The 25429-nt window shown below is 40.6% G+C and overlaps 1 protein-coding gene across 2 annotated transcripts in view; it reads left to right on the top strand.

Annotated features, from left to right (window-relative positions):
- The window catches only part of HMCN1 (hemicentin 1), a 214411-nt gene that overhangs the window by 112900 nt on the left and 76082 nt on the right, over window positions 1-25429 (top strand). For both annotated transcript variants that reach the window (XM_075096766.1, XM_075096765.1), the window contains exons 33-46: window positions 311-419; window positions 971-1140; window positions 1375-1529; window positions 2310-2433; window positions 3767-3868; window positions 6020-6196; window positions 10557-10708; window positions 11466-11589; window positions 15060-15235; window positions 15545-15641; window positions 17700-17822; window positions 19565-19726; window positions 20504-20782; window positions 22975-23142. In XM_075096766.1, coding sequence (XP_074952867.1) covers window positions 311-419; window positions 971-1140; window positions 1375-1529; window positions 2310-2433; window positions 3767-3868; window positions 6020-6196; window positions 10557-10708; window positions 11466-11589; window positions 15060-15235; window positions 15545-15641; window positions 17700-17822; window positions 19565-19726; window positions 20504-20782; window positions 22975-23142 — 2118 coding nt within the window. The remainder of the gene's footprint in view (window positions 1-310; window positions 420-970; window positions 1141-1374; window positions 1530-2309; window positions 2434-3766; window positions 3869-6019; window positions 6197-10556; window positions 10709-11465; window positions 11590-15059; window positions 15236-15544; window positions 15642-17699; window positions 17823-19564; window positions 19727-20503; window positions 20783-22974; window positions 23143-25429) is intronic.

Here is a 25429-nt window from a genome sequence, read left to right as displayed (position 1 = left end):
GTGCTAAAAGTCATCCCTGTCCTTCCCCACCCCCCATTCACAAGGTTGTTCAGACAGAAGCTGGAAGAAAAAAACAACCAAGCAAGAAACAATCCTTTTCTCATTCTTTTTTAATTTGAACCTCCAAAATATCGTTGGGTAGATATTTCCCTTCAAAAAGGAACAGTGATAAACCGCAAACCTGTGCATGTCCTAAAGTGTGATAGATGTCAAGATTTTTTATTTTTTTTTAGCATTACATGTTGAGATAGACTTTTATGACATTTCTAATGCTTAAATATTTCTGTTGATGGATTTTTCTCTCTTACAGTCCCACCATTTGTGGAAGGTGGAGGTAAGCTCTTGGACTACATTGTGATTCTCCATAGCCCTTTGGAGTTGGATTGTTCAGCAACAGGGATGCCCTCACCAACTATCAAGTAAGGAGATTGGTATGACAGTAGACAAAAAAAAATCTGCTGGTTGATTAGGTGAGCTTGGAGGTAGACTTTAAGAACTGCCCATGTTATCTTGTGATGGCTAATGTGTGGAGGACAAACTCCTGTCTCTGCTGAAGACAGTGTCAGGCTTGTGCATGGCAGGATCAGGATTTTGTTTTAAAGTAGTTTGGTATGTTGTGGCAATATACATGTCCTGGAAATTAGGATAGATATCAAGCTGACAAAACTCTTTCCTTTGCTAATGCAACTGTACACTTTTTATCTGCCACCAGTGACTGCTTTTGCTGTGAAGATTTCTGTCTGTCTCTAGTGGCATCTGCTTTCACTACTGCTTCCCAGCTGTCACCTGTCTGACTTCTTTAGTTCCATTTTGGTCTGTGGCACTCAGAATAGTACCTGACATCTCCAAACCTTCCTAGAAATGCAAATAGAGTTAGCAACACATTCTGTTTAGTAGAATTGTGCATATTTTAGGAGTTTTGTGGATCTGACTTTCATAGAGATCTGAGATTGTATTTTCTTTTTGGTAGGTGGCTGAAAGATGGTCAACCATTTAAAGAGGGAGCTGGACATAAGATCTTATTAAATGGACAAAAACTTCTCACCTCTCGAGCTCAAGTGTCAGACACTGGCCGCTATAAATGTGTGGCTGCAAATAAGGCAGGAGAACATGAAAGGGAATTTGATGTTACTGTGCATGGTAGGTTACTCAAGGGCCGGGGGGAAGCAGCAAGGCTGCCTTTATTTTAAATTGCTGGCAAGAAGGTGCTCAAATTTTCTGTAAATGCTTATTTTTATTAGTGGGTTGAAAAATTGGAGATGCGAGTAGATGACATAGAAGTAGAGCTGCTCTTACCTGTGGGATATTGCTTCTATATATTTAAATGTATATGTTCAAATGATACTTCATTTTTATTTCTGGTGCTTCTTGCAGTACCTCCAACAATCAAAACAGCTGGGACTTCTGACAGAGCTGTTGTGATATACAAGCCTGTGACGCTGCAGTGCATAGCCAATGGCATTCCCAGCCCTTCCATAACTTGGTTAAAAGATGGTCAACCAGTAAATACAGCCAGAGGAAATATAAAAGTAAGCACTACTCTTTTATGGGATCCAAGCCATGACAGATGCTTACAATAAGTTATACGTGTTAGTGCTTCTTTTCCTTTTGCTTCCCTCACGCTGTGATATAAAGACACTAACGACCCATCCTGGAGAGCGATGGGCTTTTTACCTGAATGGGATGGTATCTGAGATTGAATAGCAGAACTTAGTAGACTGAATCGCATTAGGCACTTCCGTACCAGAAGGGTCCATGACTGTAAATTCAGCACCTGGCTCCTTTCAGTCGTACTTTAACCTTCAAGGTATGGTTGTCTGCCAGTTACGAGGTGGCTCTACCCACTTGTCACTGTGAGGCAGGATTTAGATGAGCTTTTCTATAAGCACCCACCTATATGTTCCCTTTTCATTGTGAGATTCTGTCTTTCAATGAACAGCCCTTTCCAGTGCTTGCATGCTCCAGGGGGTTGAGCGCTTGTAATGGCTTTGATTTACTTTAGGCTGGATCAGTTTTTGACATCTTGCCAGCGGCAGCTCTCTCTGCCTCCAGTCTCCTCTTCACCTTGCTTGCCTGCTCCTCTGCCATCTAGTTCTCCTCACAGCTGTACAGCTAATAATCCTGATGTTCCAGGAATACTGAACTCTCTGAACTACCAAGACACCTCTTGCATGAATATTAGCCTCAGGTTAGAAGAATATGATAATCCTTGGCTGTATTCAGCGTAAACAACTGCTTTGCCATTATGCTTAGTGGCTCTGCCTGGGATTGTTCTGTAAAGTGGTTCCCTGCTCTCTGTTTTGGTACAGCTGGAGTCTTCAGGCCGTATTCTGCAAGTTGTCAAGGCCCTGCTCGAAGATGCTGGCCGATACACTTGTGTGGCAACAAATGCTGCAGGAGAAGCCCAACAGCACGTTCGGCTTCATGTGCATGGTAATGTTTCTGCCTCTAGTTAGAAGCTAAATGTGGCTGTTTTAAGGCAGCTTTTTTACATCTGTATTCCCTTCTCTTTTAAGCTTTCTGGCATTTTTGTTGTGTCTGCACATCTACCTTTCAGTTTTCTTTCTTTGTCCCCCTCCATTAGTAAGAAGTCAGGGCAAAAGCTTTCCATCCTGGGATTTAGCCTTTCTCATGTGGTACCAAGGGCCACAAAAATGAATGCCTTTCCAGCTAACTCTTCTGTTCAGAGGTGTCCCAATAAGCCAAACGCATTTCCACTAACCCACTGATCAGAAGGGTGCTCTATGTTTCTGAATCAAGTTATGATGTACCACTCTTGGCATTATTAATTTGATCCACGTCTTCTGGAGATAATGGCATTCCCTGTGACCTTGCAATGGGGAAATTTTATGGGAATAACTGTTCTGAGAAAGAAACATTCTCTTATGAGGGGATTTTTCAGACTGCTCAAAAGGAATTTTATTTTGCATCTACAAACAGTATAAAAGGAATCAGGGAAGCTTGAGAAGCTGTTGTTTGCATGTGAATTTAGTAAGTGCTCTCACCATGATTTATATATATTTGCCTCAGAAGCGGTCATGAAGTATTGTGCATTCTTGATGTGACCCAGTCCTCAAAGGATACAGGAGGTTCGGGAATGGACCGTGGCAAAATGCTCATGATGAGTATGATTATGTTGACCTTTATTGTCAAACCAAATTTCCAGTAACTGGAAGATGCTAAACTGAAATGAAGAGAGATTGCAGTGTCTCCATGGATGAGGCTTAGAAAGCGAAACCACACCCATACTGTGATAATTGCATCATAGTTAATGTTAGTGTCAGTCCCATGCTTACAAATAGCTCTTTTGTTCTTGGTCTTCATGTTCCAAGTGTCATTATCTGGTATTTCTGTCATTTTGCAAATTTGTAGAGTTAGTAAGGTAAAGAGTCTTGCTTTGTTAAAGCTGTGTACAACACGCGGTTTAATGTTTCCAGTTCAAGTGAGATGAGCTTGCCATGTTAGAAGAATTACTGTTCTGTGTTGTGCACCCATTTCCTACAAGTCCATTTTAAATGCCGTTTTTCCTGAAAAAATGAAAAGTAATAAAAATAATGTTTTATTCCTATTAACACTAATGAGGTAATATAATTAGAGAGTTTTCTCATTTCAAAGAGAACTTTCTTGAGAAATTCCTTGGTCATCCAGCAGTTAGTTGAAGCTTGTGCAATTCATTGCCCAAAGTTTCTCAGAGGGCAGACGACTTTGAATGCTCTGCTAGCTGGGTGGCTGAATTAATGAAAACCTGATGACTTTGTCTTCCCAGAGCCACCGAGTCTGGAAGATGCAGGGAAAATGTTAAATGAAACAGTGGTGGTGAATAATCCTATCCGTCTTGAATGCAGAGCGTCTGGGAACCCTCTGCCAGGTATGCTCATGCGCATTTGAGAACATGAAGCAGATCTTATAAAAAGTTTTTACTTTTATGTGTCTCTTGAAAATAATGGATATTCTGAATGTAAAGTTAATTCTGTGGTTTTCCAACTAGCTAGAAACCATTAAACTCTAAGCACAATGGGGAATGTCAATATTATCAACTGATGTGAGGTAAGCATTGAGGAATTCAGTAATTCCCACCATTTTTAATTAAGTGAATGAAAACCACAAGGATAATATAATCCCTTACACATACAGAGATGCCGTGTCCATAGAAAAAAATACTGTTAGACTTCTGCTAAATCACCTTTAAACACGTCCACTCTTTTCCCGTCAGGTCAATATTTAATAGTGTGGGCAAACATAAATCAATACCTTGTGTATTGAGTGTGCCTGGCAAATTCAGCCATGTCTAGGACCTTATCTAAACTCTACTGAAATTAATAGGAGGCTTTTTGTTTGGTCTGGGCCCTTTGCCTCTGAGAATGAGTACGTTTTCTGTGTGTGTACAGTGCTTTCTGTGGCTTACCCCAGTGACAAATTATACTAATGAATTTGTGGGTTTTCCTTAGATTATAAGCTTTGAAAGCTAGGCTGTGTATATCTGTTCTCTGTTATTTTCCTCAGATTTTTGTGGAATTATAGTTGTTGTTTTTTTTAAGGCACATTTCCCATAGAAATTGTGGACATTTACCCAAGTGAGAGCTGAAGGAGTTTGGCATTTTAGTTCCTACTTCGCTGGGATTCTTTCAGCACTAGGATTTTTGAATTAGGTCTTTTTTTACAGATAATCTTTTTTTGTTCTTGTTGAGATATGCAGATAAAAACTTATTTCCTTCCTTTTTCCAATGTGTGTTTATTGTTCCCACCTTCTGATGCAATATAAAAATACCATGTTAATATAAGAATAATTTTCTGTATTAATTAATGTACAGCCAAACTTGGGGAATATAGTATAACTAATATATCTAATATAGCAATTTATTCTTGTGCTGATGGTAGTCCTATTTTCAGAAGAAAGGTGTTACTAAATTTCAGGTGAGCGTCCAGGCTCCCCTTCTCCACCTTTTAAAGAATTAGTTCTCAGCAAAGTATTATTTTCTAGAATCACTTATACCTGTATAAAACAAAATTTGAAATTATTGCGGTTATATGTAAAATGTTATGAAAACAAGGATTTTGTATCCATTTTGCACTCTTTTTTATCAAATTGCCAATTATTTTAGGACAAACAATTAAAATGATGGAGTTCATATAGTTTATACAGTAGAACCAGTTTGTGCACCTCTTCTATGTATGATGTGATGCTACATACTAATGTCAAGATGTGACATTAGCTAAGAAAAGTGATAGCATAACATCACACTGAAAAAGAAGCTTGCCTGTGGTCTTGTTTATCAGTTAGGCCAGATTACTTGAATGTACGTATTTCAGAGAAAACTTGTGTCCTATGGGAAATGATTCAGTAAGTAGCAGTTTCATCTAACTGAATAGTGAAGTGATGCCAGTAAAACATTAGTTACACATTCTGCTGATGGAGGGTGCCATCTTTTGGCTGAGATGCAAAAAAGTCCTTAGATCTTGTTGATTATTGAGTTCCTATAAAATTTTATTTTGGAGTAATAGCAGTTTTCTGGGCTTGATATTCAGATTTTCAGCCTGCCAGTTTAACTTTGATTTGGTTGCTTACATTTTGATTCTGTAGACTTTCCCAGGTGGTTCAGTTTAATGTAACAATACCTGAGGGTAAAAGGTGAAAAAATAATATATATCACATTATTTCATATTTTTAGACAGTTGCTGTTGGCCTTGGGATGAGATGAGGAAATCCTCTACAAGTATGCTTTGTGTGATAATTTTTTAACTTCAGAACATCTTTTTTTTATAAATACATGGTGTGCATGGATGATAGTGTCGTGTTGAATTCTCTAGGCACAGTCAGTATTTTGCACAAGTATTACCAATTACCTCATTTTCTAGTGACTTTTTATTGTTATTAATTATTATTAATGTTGATGTTGGTTTGTAAATGTTGGTGTTATGCATCTGAAAAGTTAAAGGGAAAGTTTGAAGGCTGTTTGGTCCCTTTGTTTGTAAAGGGGGTATTTTTGGCAACTTGTCCATCTTTCCTTTCATTTTGCAGCTATCATGTGGTACAAAGACAATCATCTGCTTACCAGTGCTACAAGTGCCACTTCTCTGAATAGAGGGCAGGCTCTGCAGATTGAGGGTGCTCAGATCTCTGACACTGGCATTTACAAGTGCGTGGCTGTCAACACTGCGGGCACAGCTGAGTTGTTTTACAGTCTTCAAGTTCATGGTAAGTATTAGAAAACTTACGAAAAACACCTCCATTCACTTGCAAGGTTCAAGTTTGCTTAGCAAACTTACCATCACTCATCATACCATCGTACTGAAAGATATACAGCAGAGGTCAGAGGGAATAAAGTTCACTCTTCCGTTTTTCCGTGACATAAGAATACATGTTTTGAATTAGGACGATGTGGTAAGGGAGGTCAGTTTTAGGAAGAATGAGCAGAGACACCAGATATGTGGAAGAGGTATTTATGGTATCGCTTCAGCAATTTGGAAGGCCTTGCAATTGCTGGATTTTGCTGTAGATGACTTTAAAGCTCACAGTAGATAAAGGACACAGATCAAATGCTCTCTCATAATCCAAGAGTTTTAAAGAAAAATGTAATGTGTCTAATAAGTTGAAGTGGAAGTGTGGGTGTTTGCAGACATGAAACACCTGATCAAAAGCCAAACTGGAGCTTTTCCACTGATTTCAGTGGCTTTTGGATGGGACCGTAATCCAAATGCTTATCTTTGATACATGCATATACATGTAGCTGATTTTCTGTAGGAGTCTTCCATGCAAAACTGTGGCCTAAATTTGGCACGGTGTCCCCAGCTGAGATGCACGCAGAGCATGCAGTTGCTATTAATGTTAATTAACAAATAATGAGTTGGGCAGTACATTTCCATGGAATTAATGATCATCATGGGAAAAACTGATGGTTTGAGATGCAATCAAAGGCAATTAACCCCACCCAGTGATTAATTCCCAGGAAATACTTAGAGCTAAGGTCATTAATAAACCAAAAAATGAAACTCCTAAGCATATGCGTGTCTTTTTATGGGTGGTGGAATTTCAGCAGATGTCCAGAGTTTTCTAGGGAACTACTACTTTCTGACTTAAACACCTTCCAGAACAAAATATATGCAGTCGCAGCCAGAACTGATTGCATCAAAGGAAGCTGAAACACCTATCCATGAACCTACTTAATTCAGCTTGTGTCATGCCAGGCTTACAATGGAGTGCTTTTTGAATTTACCATGAACAAGTTTATCATCCAGTTTACTTACAGTTTATGAGTTTGAGAACAGAAAATTTGAGGTTTTTTTCCCCTCTTAACAGTGGGAGCAAGAATGACTACTTAATGGAGAACAGACTCTGAATAGTCAAGTACAGAAAGTTATGCTGCATTCACTGAAAGCCAGCTCTAGATTTCAGTGTGGCAGTTGGCATTGTGAATGACCACCTAATGTTAATCACTACTGGTTGTATTCAACAACTTCCATTAATAGTGTTGTGAATGCAGTAGCTATGGTAGAAATTATAAGATCATTTTTTTTGCATTAAAAACGATGCTTGATACTGCAGGCTTACATTAAATAAAACTAGGCAGGCCTATTGAAGGAAGCAGGTTGAATTCCAGTTTAGTATGTTCATATGATTTCATTGTTTTAATTTTTTCCACTTCTTTCTCACCACTATAACATTTTCAGGCATTTGAGAATAATGGATGCTGTCGTAGTGAAATAAGGGAACTGTGTGTATGTGTGTGAGGAAAAAAAAGATTATAGAATCGCAGTTGCTTTTTTTTCTGCTATTACTAGAATCTGTCTAAGAGTAGGTAGCCTGAGTTACAGGCTGTTAGAGGTTGCTGAATTTATTAATGAATCTTATATTCAGTACAGGATTGTGTACACTTCTTTTTCCAATTATAGCTTATGTATGAGTAGATCACACTATTCTCATCTCGTTCTAGGAGCATCTTCAAGTATTAAGTTTTATACTGATACTGACTGTAAAGCTTTATTACTAAGTTATTCGTGGTAGGAGCAATTAAAGTTTTTTTTGATTCTCCTGATAAATGAAACATCTCTGTTCTTCAATACTTCTTGTCTCCCTTTTTAACATAGCTCTACAAAATTTGTAGACAGTATGCCCATAGGAAGTGTTTTGAGATATTCCATTAAGATGTTTTTTGTCATTAGACAGGCTGATGTTATAGGATAACAAGAATAGGGTAACAAGAAGTTACTTGCATATATTCTGCATATATAGACTGCATGTATTCTGTTCTGGAAGGTGTTTAAGTCAGAAAGTAGTATTCTTCAAATACATCAGTAGTAAAAGAAAAACTGGGGAAACTGTGGGCCCACTGCTGAGCAAGGTGGGTGCCCTGGTGAAGAGGATGCGGAGGAGGCAGAGTTACTGAATGCCTTCTTTGCTTCAGTCTTTACTGCTAAGGCTGGCCCTCAGGCATCTTATCCCCCAGAGGTGAGAGACAAAAATCTGGAGAAAGGAGGACTTCCCCTTGGTTGAGGAGGATTGGGTCAGAGGTCATTTCAGCAAGCTGGATCCTCACAAATCCATGAGCCCCGATGGGATTCACCCGCGAGTGCTGAGGGAGCTGGCAGATATTCTTGCTGAGCCACTCTCCATCATCTTTGAAAGGTCGTGGAGGACAGGAGGGGTGCCCAAGGACTGGAGGAAAGCAAATGTCACTCCAATCTTCAAAAAGGGCAAGAAGGAAGACCTGGGAAACTATAGGCCAGTCAGCCTCACCTCCATCCCCGGAAAGGTGATGGAACAGCTTATTCTGGAGGTTGTCTCCAGGCATGTAGAGGACAGAAGGTTATCAGAAGTAGTCAACGTGGATTCATGAAGGGGAGATCATGCTTGACCAATCTGATAACATTCTCCAATGGTGTGACTGGCTGGGTCGACGAAGGGAGAGCAGTGGATGTTGTCTATCTCAACTTCAGTAAGGCATTTGACACTGTCTCCCATAACATCCTCATAGTGAAGGTAAGGAAGTGTGGGTTGGGGATGAGTGGACAGTGAGGTGGACAGAGAACTGGCAGAAGAACAGAACTCAGAGGGTCGTGATCAATGGAGCAGAGTCTGGTTGGAGGTCTGTCACTAGTGGTGTTCCCCCAGGGTCTGTGCTGGGTCCAGTTCTATTCAATATATTCATCAATGACCTGGATAATGGGACAGAGTGTACCCTCAGCAAGTTCAGTGATGGTACAAAACTGGGAGGAATGGCTGATACACCAGAAGGGTGTGCTGCCATCCAGTGAGACCTGGACAGGCTGGAGAGCTGGGCTAAGGGGAACCTCATGAAGTTCAACAAGAGCAAGTGCAAGGTCCTGCCCCTGTGGAGGAACAACCCCATGCACCAGTACAGGTTGGGTGTTGGCCTGCTGGAAGGTGGCTCTGCTGAGAAGGACCTGGGAGTGCTGGTGGACAGCAAGCTGACCCTGAGCTAGCAGTGTGCCCTTGTGGCCAAGACGGCCAGTGGTTTCCTGGGATGCATAGAAAGGAGTGTGGCCAGCAGATCAAGACAGGTTATCCTCCCCCTCTACTCTGCCCTAGTGAGACCACATCTGGAGTACTGTGTCCAGTTTTGGGCCCCGCAGTTCAAGAAGGACGTGGAACTGCTTGAGCAAGTCCAGCGGGGAGCTACGAAGATGATCAGTGGAGTGGGGCATCTCCCTTATGAGGAAAGGCTGAGAGTCTTGGGTTTGTTCAGCCTGGAGAAGAAAAGAGAAGACTGAGAGGGGATCTCATCAATACCTTTGAACATCTGAAGGGTGGATGTCAGGATGCTGGGACGAGGCTCTTTTCAATAGTGCCCAATGGCAGGACAAGGGGCAATGGGCACAAGTTTGAAGATGGGAAGTTCCACCTCGATATGAGAAAAACATTTTTACTGTGAGGGTGACAGAGCATTGGAACAGGCTGCCCAGAGAGGTTGTGGAGTCTTTTTTTCTCTGGAAATACTTAAACTCCGCCTGGACGCGTTCCTGTGTTCCCTGCCGTAGGTGTACCTGCTGAAGCAGGGGGGTTGGACAAGATGATTTCCAGAAGTCCCTTCCAACTCCTACCATTTGTGATTCTGTTATACAGTCTAATCTGGTAAATGTTCACATATGCTCTGCAAGTCCAATTTATTAGTGTCCTTGTATCTATTTGCTTCATGCAGTTTAAATAATAAACTTTCTTTTTCCCCACCACTCTTAATGCCTTTCACAATGTCAAAATGGAATATTATAAAAGTTTGAGGGACTATTTTCTGGTTTGATGTTACGGTTTCTGGGTTTCACAGCAGTCCTCTGGGCTGTGGGTCCAATCCTTCTTACCTTGCTCACAGTAGTTTCACTGAAGTTATCTGCTTATGTAAATAAAGAGCAGGATTTGGCACAGAGCAAAAAAATGACAAGAGCACAATAGGAGTAACATGAGACATAGTTCCAACAATGTAGTGCCTTGCAGAAGGAGTAATAATGTCCAAAAGTAAGCAGCCCATTTAATTTCTTTATTTCATTGTGATTAATACTCTTACGTAGCTGTTTCAGCTTTGTTCTCTTTTTTCTTTTTTTAGTCCCACCATCAATCTCTGGCAGCAGTGACATGGTGACAGTTGTGGTTAATAATCTAGTGCGACTGGAGTGTGAAGCAAGAGGCATCCCTGCACCTATTCTGACATGGCTGAAAGACGGTAGCCCTGTTTCCAGCTTTAGTGATGGACTGCAGGTATCGGGTTCAAATCCTGCTGTCTGTGCTGTTTCCTATTGTAGTAGGAGACCTCAAAACCAGTACAGTTTAATGGAACTGTATAAGCTAGAGATTTTTGGAATGAGAGTATAAGGCCTTTTGCTCTAGGTTACTGGTGCAAGTCTAGCTCCAGTAGTTAGTATGAAGTAGAAGAGATGGATATGTTGAAATAAGGTGGCCCTTTCAACTGAATTAATACTGAGTAAGAGTTTGCATCAGCAAATTTTTCACTTACTGGCCAGAAAAGGACAATATTCCTATGCTGAAGAGATCTGTAGAGCTCAAGATAGTTTAATCGCTCATTACATAAAATAGTAATTCATTAAAAAGAAAAAGATAGACCCCAATGTAAGGACATATTTCAGAGTTAAAAGGAAAGGGCATGGTTGCTTTATGAAAGCTGATTTTATGATCTGAAAGGAAAGAAGGGAAGTTTTTATACTATGTGGAAAACTCAGGGGACAGACAAAAGGTGTGACAGAATGTTTGAAACTGGTAAGAGGGAGGAGTGTCCAGGTCCTGCAAAGACATGCAAATACCAGGAGTTCCATACAAACTTGCTTGAAGTTAGACTTCTGCATTTGCAGGTCTCAATCAAAAGAGAACAGAGTGCAGGGAAGAGTGAGGGAAGCAGTGGGAATACAAGTGTTTAATCTTGAAATAAAACCCAGTAGTCCTCTCTGATTGTGTTTTACATTGAGGCGTATATTCTCAAAGTGTCATGCTTGTATTTCAGGTTCTGTCTGGGGGCAGAGTCTTGGCGTTGACTAGTGCTCAGATCAGTGACACAGGAAAATACACTTGTGTTGCAGTGAATGCTGCAGGCGAAAGTCAGAGAGATATTGATCTCAGAGTTTATGGTAAGATTGACAAATCTGTCTTACTTTTTGGTCATGAAAACTGTTCATGGAGCTTTAATTAAACACACTGTGGCCCAGACCTGTAGCGACATTGAAGAAAAATTGTTTCAACCCATAATGAAAGGCAAAATGATGAGGGGAGTATGTAAGTAAAAAATGTATGTACACACATGTATTAAAGTATGTATGTATGTTCTGTGTATCCTTGGAGAAGTGTAGCTGCAACAGTGAATTTATAAGTTTAACACATAAAGGCTTATTTATAAATGATAGGAGAAAATACGTGTTTTTTCTTTGTGTAAAAAACCATGTAGAACCCATGGGCAAAAGGTATTACTGGTGCCAGAGCTCAGTTGCCTTTACTGGACCAGAATGAGTCACTGTGAGTTTGTCATACAACTCTCCAGTTTCTGTTCCATTTTCAAGGTTTGCCAACCCCTAGCTTTATGGCAACCATAAGTAGAAGTCTGGAAAATCTTGCAAGAGAAGTTAGAAGTTCGGATGTTTTCCAAGGTGAATAGGGACAGCTGGCCAGGTTATTTGTTTTCAAGTTTGGCTTTCAGAATTGACATGCTTGTAAATGCACTGTGGTTAGGATACTTGTAACTTGAGTCATGGCTGCTTTTGCATCTGCAAGGGGCAGTTCAGAAAGTCAGGATTCTGGCATGGCAAGCAAGCTCAAGGTTAACATGGGCTGGAACGTTTTTTGTCTAGAGCAAGGAATACCAAGGTCCCTTTTGGAGTTTGAGGACTGTTGTATATGTATACATAACCACACAAGTGGCATGGATATATTTATTATATCTATTTTCTGGAACCTCTGTTCATTTTAGCTAGATGAAATTAAAAGACTTAGAAGTTGTTAGGTATGTTTAAAATTACTATTGTATTAGAAGTTGGCCAGGGTTGAGCTCAGGTGCAGGGCCATCTTGAGTGAGGCTGTCGCCAAAAAGTAATATTACTCTTAGGACTTGCCTCGTATGGGTAATCTAATTAAGAAGTCAGAGGAGGATAACAATTTGGAGTGCGGTTGGAGCTGAGATGGTTAGAAATGTGCAGTGTGCTGAGCCAGTCTGGGAGTTGGAACACTCTGGGTAACATATAGTTACCATGAGCATAATGATATTAATTTTCAACCCTGTTCCTTCAGAAACAAATGCTTTAGTGTCTGTCTGTCTGTGTTTCATAAGCTCAGTTTCCTTTTGAATACATTTCAATTCATTTAGCTGAGAGGAAAAGTAATTGGTGGAAAAGTATATGGAAATAAGTTTGCCTTCTGCAGTAGTGGATCAGCTTCAAATTTTCAGTTCCACAATATGCATAAAGAATCTGGGCCTTTGTGAATTCTACAAAGAAAGCAAGATAAACAGATTTAATTTTTTTTTCAGTTACTGTATTTCTTATCCACAGAGACCAGACTTTTCCCTAAATTATTTCCAAACTGTGAAATCAGCTGCTCTACTTAGTACTTCCTGTGCCAGTAAAACAAAGCTTTATTGTTAATGCTATTTTTCAGGACATCTTGAACTGTATTGCTGGTTCACCGAGTACCACTTTGGGGCATTTTATAATCTCATGTGTGCTAATTAATTCAGTATCTTTTTGTTCAGAGTGAAGTCCAGAGTATTTCTCACAGGCAGTCCCACTGCTTCCCTTCTTATTACCCCAATATTTTAGGCTATCAGACATGCAATTTCTGGAGTAATGGATTGCAAAACTAAAAAATGAAGTAAATGTAACAATAAAGGTTCTTATATTTGGCCCTGATCAAGTTTTTTTGGCAAACTGAACAGTCTTGGTACACAACAAGCATAAAAATCCCACTGGATATGTTTAACCAGACAAAGTAATTCTTGCTAGGAGAGCTTTGATTTTGTAAATATTTTAATTGCCGATCTAATGTTGCATTAATGTCAAGAGTTTACAATGAACATGCTTTATGTTTTTAAATGACAAGAATGGAAAGGGAATCCATGTGGGTTGTTTTAAGGATTTAAGAACATATATGCCATTAGGGGCATGAACAGGAATTCTATTCCGGACTGTCCTTAAGCAGGCCAGTAAAAGGACTTCTGCTCTCTGTAGTTTGCTGTAGTTACTTGTGTTACTGATGCAAATGAAGGCACCTGACTTGATGTGGTGTGGATGACAATCACTCCCAAATTCTGTCTCACTGGCTCTGATCTGCAAAAGGGAACCTCCAGCAGAGAGCTGGTGGTGAGCAGCAGCAATGCAGGCTGTCAGGGACTACACCACTTTTGCTATTTTCCAAGTCGGTGTGAGCCTGACACCAAAATACTTTAAAACTCTTAATGTGACAATATTCTGTCAATGACTCAAAGCTGCTTGGCGAGTCTCAGAAGGTTTCGTCTGACTGATATTAGAGCGTGCCATTACCAGAGGACATTCAGTTCAGCCATGAATACTGATACAAATACTGATACTGATAGATGGCAAACAGTTTTCTGTCTTTAATCTTGTCATTTAAGCTTGTCAGTCTAATATTTCCATCATGTTCTTTTTTACTCCAGCCGTGAACACTTTCCCCATGGAAAATTGCTCACTTGCTGTGTTCTAAGATTTCTCAGTTGCCTTCTCAGTTGCTTTGTTTTTCTGACTGTGGAAACAGAAATAATTTTTTAAATGGGGCGAAAACCCCCCACATTTTCTTGAATCTTGACACTGTTCAAGAACAGCTAATGGTCTTCAATTTAAATATCCAGAAGCGTTTTTTTTCTTCTGCACAGAAAACTTTCATTCCAAAAGCTGATTTTTCTAGCCTATAATTTGAAAATAATAGTGTAATAATGAGGTTATCACTGAAGCTATATTACAAATCTAAATATAGTGCTCAGTGCCAACAATTGCAATAATTAGCTAGCAGATACCACACAAAACAGACAATAAAGTCATTGTAGATTATGACTTGATGATTAAGTCATTAACCCATTCACTTGGCTGCAACCTTGTATGTTTTCATTCTTCTGTATTTGGCCATCTCTGGACAAAATTCTTCTTAAACTTAAAGTTCTCCTTAAAGCCAAGTATCCATCTTGGCACTGCCTGGAACAGTCTAAGACTTTTTCAGCTTCTGGGTCTGATCATTATCTTGTGGGCCTTTTCGCTCATCAGCTGTTTTTCTTTTTAGCAGGAATGTACTTCCCCATTCTTCATACACTGGTGACTTTCGTTTCTAGCTGTATTTCAAGTATTTTTTTGCTAGTCTTGGCTTATCTACATGGTTTCTCTCTACCTAATATCTCACTAGCATATATCTTCTTAGAGGATATTCTGTAAGTAACAGAAATTATTCCAGTGCTTTTTGTGATATAAAGGAGGCTTAAGTTGATGTCAGAAAGGTAGTAACTGCCATTTTATTTTTGTTAAATGAAGACTGTTAAATCCATGGTGTGTTTACTCTGGGAAGTCTGCAATGCCCAAAGGTCATTTGTTTTGATTTATTGCTGTAGTTCCACCAAACATCATGGGAGAGGAGCAAAATGTCTCTGTGCTCATCAGCCAAGCAGTGGAGCTGCTCTGCCAGAGCAATGCTATTCCCCCACCCGTGCTGATGTGGCTCAAAGATGGACGACCCTTGCTGAAGAAGCCAGGTCTTAGCATCTCTGAAGATGGAAGTGTACTGAAGGTAAGCTGGCTGGTCAGGCTGTGGTGGTGATTGCTTTCTGGGGAGTATGCTCACCGTGAAAGCACTAGGTACCTGTTTGAGTTTGGATATCATTAGGTCCTCTGGTGCCATAGGGAGTAGTGGGTGAGGAATGAGGGAGGTCATAGACATCTAGATGTTTCTGTACAGATTTTGCAGAACTAATACTGTATTATTGATATTTAGAGAGACAGATGTAAAAATAAAATTTGAAACCTGATCAACCTCTCCCTGAAATTTCATATATAACAATGTAAGAAGAAATAATCCAGGTTTTCATTTTCTTCCTAGATTGAAGGAGCTCAAGTACAGGACGCTGGCCGTTACACTTGTGAAGCGACAAATGTTGCTGGGAAAACAGAAAAGAACTATAATGTCAATATTTGGGGTAAGATCTAGTAACCTTGTTCCAGGAACAGGAACAGAGTTCAGAGTGGAATTATGTGAGACGCTAAAATCCTCTGTAGCTCACCAACACTTATTTGCTGAGGTTCATGCAGGGAGATGTTATTGTGTTTGCTATAGTTTAACAGTCCCAAGAAAGTGCACACATTTTCCAAATTGCTTTGGTTTGGTTCTAAATTAATACTAGCTACTTTGTAGGCTTTTGTCTTGCTGGGTTGGCATGCATGATAGTAGTTTAGAACTATAACTCACTGATTTTGTATCCACAGCTCCTATTTGCATACTCTAATGCCATTTGAAGTAACCTACCAACTTTCCACATTTTAAAACACTGAAGTGAGGAAATTCAGATTAAAAAAACCTGATTTGCTCTGCCAATTTATCAGTGCTAAATCATAAAAATAGCTTTAGTAAAATTTCTCTATGGTTAGATGATGAATGTGACTTAGGACATTTATTTTAATAATTGATTTTTACTATTTTTCTGCACCATCATTTTTCTCCCCATATGCAAATTTGAAAGGTGCCTTTTTTTGCTATTACAAATTAATTTCCTGCTTTGAAATCACAAGACTAGAATTATCCAACAGGGTTTGTAATGATAACACTATTTTTAGTACAGAATTCTGTCATTATTTATTAAAAAGAAACATTCCTGGTGTTCAGATTAAAGGTGGATATTGTAGTACCATTGAAGACCATGTAATTTTCCCATGCTAATGCATATACCCATTTACTGTGCATGCCATCTCCATCCCTCATCTCTCCCTCACCCAGATTGGTAAGGTCTGCAGTGTCGCAAAGGACCTTTGCTGCTGGAGGGATATGGATTTGTTCTTTTGTGAAGTGAGACCACTTCAGTAGGATTTTGAAAGGAGGGATTATTCTTTGCTAGTTAGCAGCTTTGATGGAATAAGCTTAATAGCAACCAAAAGTTGCCTGTGAAAGTCGTCTGTGGATAACTGTTTAGAATTATAGTCTTTGTTTACACCCAGGGACCAGAAGTCCTGTTTGCCATATTTTTAAGTTTTAAATCCAGGAAATGTATCCTTTTGAGGATTGGTGAGATCCTGAGAGCTAACTCTGGTTCCAGGAACCAGTCCATGTGTTAAATGTAAGATGTACCTCTGTAGAGAATGGCATAAACTTTCTGACTAGAAGAAAGACAAATAAGAAGTTGAAGCCAGTACAATACAATAAAGCCCTTTGCAGTCAGTTGTTCTGAAACTTGTACATCTGGTTGCTGCTAAATAACGAGTGTGAAGTGTCGGAGAAGCTGTCTACTGTCATGTGCATTAAAAACATGCTGGATAAGTTACTCACTAGTGAGATTTTATTTGCCAGTTTCAGCCTGTGTTCTCCTCTGCTTTTTTTGGTCTCTTTTCAAGTGTTACCTACACCATTTTCTTCTGATGAAAACAGTTCCCCCATTTCAAGAAGGCAATTATTTCTTCCCTGGTGATTGAACTGAAATTCTTTAAGACTTTGAGAATCAGAGCGAAAACAGTGGTCCTTTTTGTCTGCAACTGGTTTACAGTCACAGAGCTGTAGAGCAAAGCTGGCACTCTGCTACAGGAGGGCAATCGAAGGCATGGAGTCCTTACTGTTGGATGTGGCAGCCAGCTTTTTGCTGCAGGAAAAATTCAAAGGAAAAACTTGGGCTGAATTTTAAAAGTAATTTTCTGACTAACGATATCTCTATGTTTATGAGCTAAGGCCATGAATGAGGCAGGCTCTTAGAGTTGGAGTCAGTTTACATAATTCACAGAAATGGCTTTGTTCTGTGAAGTCCATTCAAAAGTCAGCCAGAAATAGAGCCTATGGATGCACCAGATCTCAGAGGCTGGAAGGGTAGATGTGGTCATTTGCAAGTATATTATTCCCTACCCAGGACCTGTTTTGCATTGTCAGCAAGAGAATGCAATCCTTGTAATTGCTTCAGAGCATAATGGGACAAATTTGTATGAGGGCCATTTGGGTCTTACTCTTGTCTGATAATTGCAGCATTTGGAGCAAAATGTTATTTGGCATTTCTTTTCAGTGTCACCGAGTATTTATGGCTCAGATGACATCTCTCAGTTGACAGTAATTGAAGGGAGCTTGATAAGTCTGATATGTGAGTCGAGTGGTATCCCACCAGCCAGTCTTACCTGGAAAAAGAATGGTGAGTAATCATCATTTGTCTGTTTTATAAAGCAAATGTGATAATTCTGACCTGCCAGTTTTTCTTTTTTCCTGGGAACATTTGAAATAGTATGTTCTGAGGACTCAAACATGCAGACATCTAAACAATCCTGATAGTGAGTAAAATGAACCACAGTAGTAGATTATTCCCTTCTCTTTAACTTGCCTCTGCTTGGATTAGGCGTCATTATTCCTAGGGATGTGCAAGAGAAGCACAGTGCAGAGATCCCTGAGCTGACTTAACAGTGGACAGTTTATACATGTAAGTGAAGCACTTAACCCCTCTCAGTACGCTTATTCACCACGGTGTAGTGAGACAGCATCAAGACTTTCTTGTGGATTCCAGCCGGCAGGGCTGTGAGTCACTGTGAAGTGCTGTGGTGCTGTGTTGAGAATCTCTGCCCTGTGATCCACTGTATAACATAGATGTATCCTCTGGGTTATTTTTAAATTTGCAGCCATGGCATACTGCCAAGTGGTGAAAATGCATCCGGTTGTAATAATTGCTTTGGAGATTTACTGAAACTTCTCTCATCCCATCTTAATATTTAAGAATAGTCTGCACACCTTTTTTGCTTTAGGGGTTAAAGTAAGATTGACAAAGACCTTCTTATGAATCAGTAGACAAAAGCAGGTATTTTTAGCACCTTCTTTTAAGCATGGACACTGTTGGAGACAGAATATTAGACAATTAGAATGTTGAACTCTTCAGTATGGTGATTCTTGTGTTATTAATCAATCTTCCCTATTCATCTGTGTCTTTCTAGACAGCACAATTCAATGTGGTATGTGCCTACCTTAATTAATTTTGGCTTGTGGAAAGAGAAGATTTTAATTACAAAACACTTTTTCTAATGCATAGAATTTTCAGCGAAAATTATGTGCATAAAGTTCTTTTTAAACCCTGTCTCTTGGAAGCCAAAAAGGCATTGTATGACATGTTCTAATGATGTACTGCAAGGCTAAAGTGTATACACTTAAATGGCAGGAAGGAAACTTGAACATGTTGGAAAGTCTAGAAAGGCAGTTAGACAGTAGTACAGTTTAAAGTACTTGAAAGCAAGATTTTTCATTTGGTGCACTTGTTCATAGAGAGGATTTTAAGTGCACAAGTGGGAAAGGGAAGTTCAGCTTGTAAGAATTATCAGTGGCAGGTGTATTCTTTCTGTCACAAAATCTCCCTGAAGTTTGTAAAGATGGAGATAGTTGCCTAATCTGAGGTCTCCAAGATTGAAAATTCTGCTCAGAGAATGTAATATTATGTTGCTGTCATGTTTCTGCTGAGGATTTCCTGGGCAGAAGTCTACACACGTGCTGTGTGACACATGATACACAGATGGTCCAGCTGTGAAGACTAAATTACACGTTTCTAAGCACGGGCTGTGCTGGGTGAGATGATTATATACTGGACAATGAGTCAGATTTTACTGAAAATGTTGAATTTACTGCTCAATGGAAGAGTCTAAGACTTTCTGGATGGATGTGAGAGTTATTGTGCTTTAGCACAGGTTGCTGTATGTCATGAAGTCAGCAATTAATGTGGCAAATCCTCAAAATCTGCTTGCGTGAAGTTTCTGATGTCTGGGAGAACTCTGATAGAGCAGTTCTAAAATGGATAATTGTGCAGCTTGCTAATTTTTAAACGAGCCAGTGGACTTTACACCAGGTGAGCAAGCTTGTTACCATTTTCTGTGTTTTTATCTGAAAGAATGTCTCTTGCAGGTTCTCCACTGGTGGCTGACCTTTCAGGAAGGGTGCGGATGTTATCTGGAGGCAGACAGCTACAGATTTCAATTGCTGAAAAGTCTGATGCTGCATCTTACACTTGCATTGCTTCAAATGTAGCTGGAAGTACAAAGAAAGAATACAGTTTGCAAGTATACAGTAAGTTACCATAAAAAATTCTGTTCATAGTTTACCAGTTCTGAAATAGAGTTATGTTATGAAAGTGTTGTCAGCACAGTGATGTTAAGCTGCAGAATTTTCAGGGAGCAATGCCTAGCTATAGGACAATTTCAGGGTGCACTGAGGACAATGTTATGTAATGAAAATTTTGACACTTTGGATTTGGAGCTTGACCAAGACACCGCATATACCTGTTGAAAGTGCATTTGACCACAGATGATTATGAGGACGTGAACCCTTTAGGGGTTAGTAAGTGTAATGTTTCTTGTCACCAGACTGTAGGAATGATGACAACTAATTGAACTTAGACTTTCCAGTTTTACTGCAAATTCTGTATTTCAGTCAGGAACAAAAGGAGGTATTTTTAAACAATTCCACAAAAGACAGAATCTTCAAAAACCTGTAGGGATTCACAGTATCTATTCCAGGCATTGGAAGCAGTCTTTTTTAATTTAGGCCTTTTTTTCCCCCCGTTTGCATTTTAAAAATCACCTGTAAGTTGCATTTTTAAAAACCATTTTTACTTCATGGGTTGGGGGCAGGGGACGTTGTTTGTTTTTTCTCAGCCCTGTAGAAAATGCTATGTATTGCAGAGTGCCCCTAACTGATTTGCCAGCAGTAACCCACAATAACTGGTCTTTATGAAATTGCTGATTTGACAGACTTGTTCTGATTGTTGTTTGTTCAGAAATGGGTGAAGGTCCTGAACTGTACCTTCCAGTTGACTTCTAAACTGTATTTCTTTTTCTTTCATAGTTCGACCAACTATATTAAACAGTGGTAGCCACCCGACAGTTGTCGTCACCCAGGGAAATGAAATTTCCTTGGAGTGCAAGGTACAGGGCATTCCAGAACCAGTAATAACGTGGATGAAGGATGGCCGTCCGCTGGTCAGTGGAAGGGACGTAGCGATACTTCATGATGGTCACTTTCTTCATCTGAAAAATGCCCAGGTGTCAGACACTGGCCGCTATGTCTGTGTTGCTGCCAATGTGGCAGGACTGTCTGACAGAAAATACGATTTAAATGTTCATGGTGAGTATGTGCAAAATGGGCAGGCATAACAGAAACAAATTAGACCTTTAAGTTCACCAAAGGATATCCAAGGAGTAGTTCTGTGGCTAAATGCACCACCTGTATCTATTGCAGGCTTTACATGTGATGCAGTTCCGTTGCAAATCAGTGATGTAGTTTCAGTTGCAGTTTCACGAAAATCCAAATCCAATTTTATAACTCCTGAGTATTTTGAATTCTTACCTCAGTCCCTGTTAATATCAATCCACTCCCAGCTTCTCCATCTTCTGAGAGGAGAAAACCAAGATACGGCATAATTTTATACAGTATTGGGATGAGTGTCATGGTGGGAAATACTCTGTTGTGGGAGATAGAAAACAAGGTTTAACTGAGAACACCATGCTAGTGGCTGCTACCAGAGGACAGTTACCTGAGGATAGCCAGTGTCTCAAGTATCTAATTATCAAGGTCTCTTACTCTGCACATCAGAAGAATTTGAAGATGGCACCTCTGACTATAATTCATCTCCGTAATTTTACTTGATGGAATTGATCAGAACATCACGTTATCTTACAGCCACTGTAATTCTTTTACACATTATTTCTCATGTTTCATTGAACACTGAATATTCATGTTTTACTCTGAAAGTAAGCACAGGAATTCTTATTTTGAAAATGAGAGGCCTAAATTATTGACCAGTTTTATTTATGTATTTCTTTGTTTGGAATGTTTGCTGTACTCTATTATCAAACTTCTACGTAGTAAAAAGAAACTTTAAACCTCCTCAGGCTACTCAGAGTGCTGGAGGATGTTGGTCAGTTTTTAACCCTAGGCTTTATGTTCTAAAGTATGAACTGTAGAACTGCTTCCAAAGTGGAAATATCCTTATTCCTAGCAAAAAAAAGCTAAAAATAAATTTGTGATAGTTATTTTAATAGGAAGTTGTTGCTTCCTTTAGAAAAAGCATGTAATTTTGTCAGTGGTAGAATTTTCCCTAGTGTTTATTAGATACTGGAAATTATAATTAGTGTGGAATGGACAGAACTACAATAAACTGTTATTCGCCAGGGACGTTAAGCCATAAAATAAAGGTAATAGAACTGATAGAATTTAATGTTAATATTTCCATGCAGTTACACAGTAAGAAATTGTCATTAATATATAATATTAAATGTCTTGAGTGCACCCTTAGTAAGTTTGCAGGCAACGCCAAGTTGTGCCGCAGTGTTGATCTGCTTGAGGGAAGGATGGCTCTGCAGAGGCATCTGGACGGCTAAATCGATGAGCTGAGGTCAATTGTATAGATTCAACAAGGCTGAGTGTCAGGTCCTGCACTTGGGTCACAACAACCCCATGCAAGGCTACAGGCTTGGGGAAGAGTGGCTGGAGAGCTGCCTGGGGGAGAGGGACCTGGGGGTGTTGGTCAACAGCTGCTGAACATGAGCCAGCAGTGTGCCCAGGTGGCCAAGAAGGCCAATGGCATCCTGGCTTGTATGAGGAATAGTGGGGCCAGCAGGAGGAGGGCAGTGATAGTGCCCCTGTACTCAGCACTGGAGAGGCCACACCTCAAGTACTGTGTTCAGTTTTGGTCCCCTCGGTACAAGAAGGACACTGAGTTGCTGGAGCGTGTCCAGAGAAGGGCAACGAAGCTGATGAACTGTGTGGAGAATAAGTCTTATGAGGAGCGGCTGAGAGAGCGGGGGTTGTTTAGCCTGGAGAAGAGGAGGCTGAGGGAAGACCTTATCGGTCTCTACAACTACCTGAAAGGAGGTGGTAGCGAGGTGGGTGTTGGTCTCTTCTCCCAAGTCACTAGTGACAGGATGAGAGGAAATGGCCTCAAGTCGCATCAGGGGAGGTTTAGATTGGATATTAGGAAAAATGCCGCTACTGAAAGAGTGGTCAGGCATTGGAAGAGGCTGCCCAGAGTGGTGGTGGAGTCACCATCCCTGGAGGTATTTAAGATGTGTAGATGTGGTGCTTAGGGACATGGCTTATTGGTGAACTGGCAGTGTTAGGTTAACAGTTGGTCTCACTGATCTCAAAGGTCTTTTCCAACCTATATGTTTCTGTGATTCTGTGTATTCTGTGTCTCAGTTCTGTAGCTCTTCAATTGCCAAGCTTATCTTAGCTTTAGTGAATTATTATTTGGATGACAGAATGTTTTAATTTTTATTTCTTCTGAAGTATGACTTTTCTTTACTCTTGTTCCATAGTTCCCCCAAGTATTGCTGATGACCTGCGGATACCTGAAAACATCAGCATTGTGGAGAAGAATCCTATCTCTCTGGCTTGTGAAGCTTCAGGAATTCCCTTGCCATCAATAACATGGCTCAAGAATGGGTGGCCTGTCACTTTGAACAACTCAGTGAGAATCCTCTCAGGTACAAAAGCTGTAGTTATTTAAAAAAAACAAAAGGGAAGGGGGCGAAGGGCCCTCTGCATCAGTAGTGCAGGTATTTCACATGATAGAAGGTTTGGTTTAATAATCTGTAAGGACAAGGAGAAAAAAGAAACTCTTATTCAATGCCAAACTTTTCAGTAAATGGGGTCAGATTGGCTGGAGCGCCTGGTAAATAGCTACCGTAAACTTTTAAAGTTTTTACCAAACTTTATGTGTATGGGCCAAAGGTGGGGTAACTATTTGGTCTGTGGCATGGAATAAGCCGTTGTTCTGGATGGTAGTGTATGTTATTTCTGGAAATAAGCATTGGACTATGTCAGATAGTAGCATCTTAACATGATAACATGATAGACTCCTGAACTTGTGCAGGACTTGCTGCTCCAGCTAGATCCCTATAAGTCGATGGGGCCTGATGGGATTCATCCAAGGGTACTTAAAGAACCGGCTGATGTCATAGTGAGACCTCTCTCAATGATTTTTCAATGCTCTTGAGAATCTGGAGAGGTCCCAGTTGACTGGAAGCTGGCAAACATTGTCTCAATCTTCAAGAAGGGCAACAGGGATGACCCTGGTAACTATAGGTCCATCAGTCTCACTTCCGTGCCTGGTAAAATTATGGAGAAGATTGTTTTTGGAGTTATTGAAAAACACCAGAAAGACAATGCAGTCATTGGTCCTAGCCAGCACAGGTTCACAAGGGGAAAGTCCTGCCTAACAAATTTGATTTCCTTCTATGACAAGGTCACCCACCTAGTTGACCAAGGAAAGCCAGTTGATGCAATCTTTCTGGATTTCAGTAAAGCTTTTGATACTGTCTCTCACAGTATCCTCCCGGACACAATGCCCAGCACACAGCTGGATAAACACATAATGCAGTGGGTGAGCAATGGGCTGATGGGTCGGGCTCAAAGGGTCATAGTAAATGGGGTTACATCAGGCTGGTGACCAGTCACTAGCGGGGTTCTGCAGGGATCTGTCTTGGGACTGGTGCTCTTTAATCTCTTTGTAAATGACTTGGATGCAGGACTGGAAGGAATACTCATTAAGTTTGATGACACAAAACTGGGAGGAGCTGTTGACAGTCTCGAGGGCAGAGAGGCCCTGCAGAGGGATCTGGACAGGCTGGAGAGCTGGGCAATCACCAGCCATATGAAGTTCAACAAGGGCAAGTGCCGGATTTTACATCTGGGGCTTGGTATTCCTGGCTGTACAGACAGGCTGAGGAACGAGAGGCTGGAAAGCAGCTCTGCGGAAGAGGGACCTGGGGGTTCTGGTCGACACCAAATTGAACATGAGCCAACAGTGTGCCCTGGCAGCCAAGAGAGCCAACCGTGTCCTGGGGTGCATCAAGCCCTGCATTGCAGCCAGTCAAGGGAGGTGATTGTCCCACTCTGCGCTGGTGCAGCCTCACCTTGAGTGCTGTGTGCAGTTTTGGGCACCACAATACATTAAGGATATAAAGCTACCAGAGAGTGTCCAGAGGAGGACCATGAAGCTGGTGAAGGATTTAGAGGAGAAACTGTACAAAGAGCAGCTAAAGTCACTTGGTTTGTTCAGCCTGGAGAAGAGGAGGCTGAGGGGAGACCTCATGGCAGTCTACAGCTTCCTCACAAGGGGAGGAAGAGGGGTAGGCGCTGATCTCTTCTCTCTGGGGACCAGTGATAGGACCTGAGGGAATGGCAGGAGGATGTGCCAGGGGAGGTTTAAGTTGGATATTAGGAAAAGGTTCTTCCCCCGGAGGGTGGTGGAGCACTGGAACAGGCTCCCCAGGGAGGTCATCTTGGCACCCAGCCTGATGCTATTCAAGAAGCGCTTGGACAATGCCCTCAGAGATGTGGTGTAAACTGGCATTGTCCTGTGCAGGGACAGGAGTTAGACTTCATGATCCTTGTGGGTCCCTTCTAACTTAGGACATTCTATGATTCTATGATCTTGCTTTGTCAGTGCCAATACATATACTGCATTAGCTCGCTCATTTGATAAGTTTTCTCTACCTCTTCCTCTTCACAGTTATTTTACCCTTTAAAGACAAAAAAATCTTTGAGAGAATGAATATGTATGGCAATAAACAAAACACATCTTTCATTTCTGTGGGTCTGTATATAAAAACAAAGGGAAACCTGCTCATGAGCTTCAGAAATCAATGCATGTAAATACTTCCTGGCCTTGGAGCCAACTGAATCTGGTCTTAATGTCATCTAATAAAACCTGGAATTAGGTGGTCATTCAAAGACACCATAGGATGCTGCATTACCAAGAAGACTAGT

The sequence above is a fragment of the Phalacrocorax aristotelis genome, chromosome 6 (assembly GCF_949628215.1).
Source record: "Phalacrocorax aristotelis chromosome 6, bGulAri2.1, whole genome shotgun sequence".
NCBI classification, from domain to species: domain Eukaryota; kingdom Metazoa; phylum Chordata; class Aves; order Suliformes; family Phalacrocoracidae; genus Phalacrocorax; species Phalacrocorax aristotelis.
Note: the sequence above shows the minus strand (reverse complement) of the source record. Positions and strands in the feature narration are given on the sequence as shown.